Source organism: Orycteropus afer, unplaced genomic scaffold (genome assembly GCF_000298275.1).
Source record: "Orycteropus afer afer isolate SDZICR_OR568_19922 unplaced genomic scaffold, OryAfe1.0 scaffold00018, whole genome shotgun sequence".
NCBI classification, from domain to species: Eukaryota; Metazoa; Chordata; class Mammalia; order Tubulidentata; family Orycteropodidae; genus Orycteropus; species Orycteropus afer.
The window spans coordinates 17,318,843-17,320,730 of NW_006921605.1; the positions used below are offsets into that span (position 1 = coordinate 17,318,843).

The window sequence follows — 1,888 nt, forward strand, 5'->3', positions numbered from 1 at the left end:
CCCCATCTTCCTTCCGAGGAGTGGCTGGTGGGTTTGAACCGCCAGCCTCCTGGTTAGCAGTCAAGTGCCTTAGGCACTATGCTACCAGAGTCCCGTTCTGACCCATAGCAACCCTATGTACAACAGAATGAAACAACGCCAGTTCTGTGCCATCCTCACAATCACTGCTATGTCTGCACCCACAGCTGCATCCAGTGGCAATCCATGTGCACTATTAACCCTTCTGTAACCCTCGGCAAACAACTCTGAGCTGTGGTTTCTGTGCGTGTAAATGGCACACAAGGTTACCTGACAGGCAGGGGTAACTTGCCTGTCTGATACATGCTTAGGTCAAGTTAAGTTTCTATTCCTGATAATCTGCTGAGCTAATGAATTATTGTCCATTACCTCCCTTAATTAGGTTATGTGGACTTTAGTGCCTACTTGTCTTTATTTCTGTGGTTCCCTGTACCAGGAATGACTCCTCCCCCCTCCAGTCTTACTCATTCTTCAAGGCCCAATATGGATGTAAAACTAAACCAAATCAAACTCACTGCCGTCCAGTCGGACCCGACTCACAGCGACCCCTCCTTGGGTTTCCAAAGCGGTATCTCTAAAGAAGTAGATTGTCCAACCTTCCTTTCAAGGAATGGCTGGTGGGTTTGAACTGCCGGCCTTCTGGTTAGCAGTCAAGTGCCTTAGGTACTGTGCTACCAGAGCTCCCAATATGAACATTAAGCCCTGTGAAACTTCCCCTTATCCCACCAAGGCGAATGAACGGCTTTCTTCTGTGTTCCAGTAACTGTTCATACTTGTATGGCACTCACCACCACGCATGACTTGCCTAGTCCGTTGTTTACGTGAATTCCTTAAGAGCAGGGGTCCTATGTTATTCACCTTGGTACACTCTCCTGCCTCTTCTCCCAGCCAAGGTTAGGCCCACTGCCATGAACTACAATTGATCACCATAAACCGATTCAGCAAGAGCAAAAGAACTAAACCCTCTGACTTTGTCTGAATGCTGAAGCGGTCTTAACCCCCGAGAAGATACTAAAATAAACGTTACTTAAACAACATCCAAGAAAATGCAACCACTGGTATAGGACCTTAACTCCTACCGGGAGGAAGTGACCATCTGTCCTGGGGAGGATTTGGGAAGCTGTCTGTACTAGGGTATTCCGGCTGCGGAGTCTCGGTGGCTGACAGCCCTACGGATCTCCAACTCACGCTGGTCCAACCAGCGCAGGGCTGGGAATGCGAGATGCGTGCTCTAGCCCGGAGGCCCCCTGAGGCCTAAGCGGGCTCTGCGCCGTGACTCAGCCGCTGGCGCCCGCCAACAGCCTGCCAGCCTCCCCTCACCTTAGCCAGCTTCTCGCACTCCGGCAGGCGCTGATCCACAGTGGCGCTGTAGTCCACCTCCATCTTGACGATGCGCCCATCAGCACGCTCCGAGCCGCCGTCCGCCATGGTTTCTGCCTGAGTGTCCCTTGACGTCCCCCCTGTTTCGGCCACCACTCGTCACCCACACCGGAAGCCGCCTGCTCACCGGCTCAGGCAATGCGTCGGAAGCTCTCACGAAGGACCCCTCGAGGACCCCTGCGCGTACCGCTTGTCAGGCACTGCCGCGGAGAGCCCGGGGGGGCGGGGCCAGCTACTGCAGCCTACGTCCGGTTTTGACTTCTTACCCAAAATTTGAGGTGAGAAAAACTAGAGTAATAGAATAAGCCATCCCGTATGTTTTTACATCTCTGCTTCGAAATATTATGATTTCTCAGACCCTTAGGTAAGTCGCTTAACTTTTCTTGAACCTCGGTATCCTCATTAATATATGAGGAGGCTGAGTAACCCTAGAAGCCCTGGTCTCGCAGTGGTTAAAGCGCTCAGATGTTAACCGAAAGGTAGGCGGTTG

The 1,888-nt window shown here is 52.1% G+C and overlaps 1 protein-coding gene across 1 annotated transcript in view; it reads right to left on the reverse strand.

Moving 5' to 3' along the window:
* Positions 1–1,446, reverse strand: part of PSMD12 (proteasome 26S subunit, non-ATPase 12) — a 24,511-nt gene extending 23,065 nt beyond the window's left edge. The window contains 1 exon segment of the mRNA XM_007959901.1: positions 1,339–1,446. Within this exon segment, the coding sequence (XP_007958092.1) occupies positions 1,339–1,446 (108 nt within the window).
* Positions 1,447–1,888: the final 442 nt, after the last annotated feature.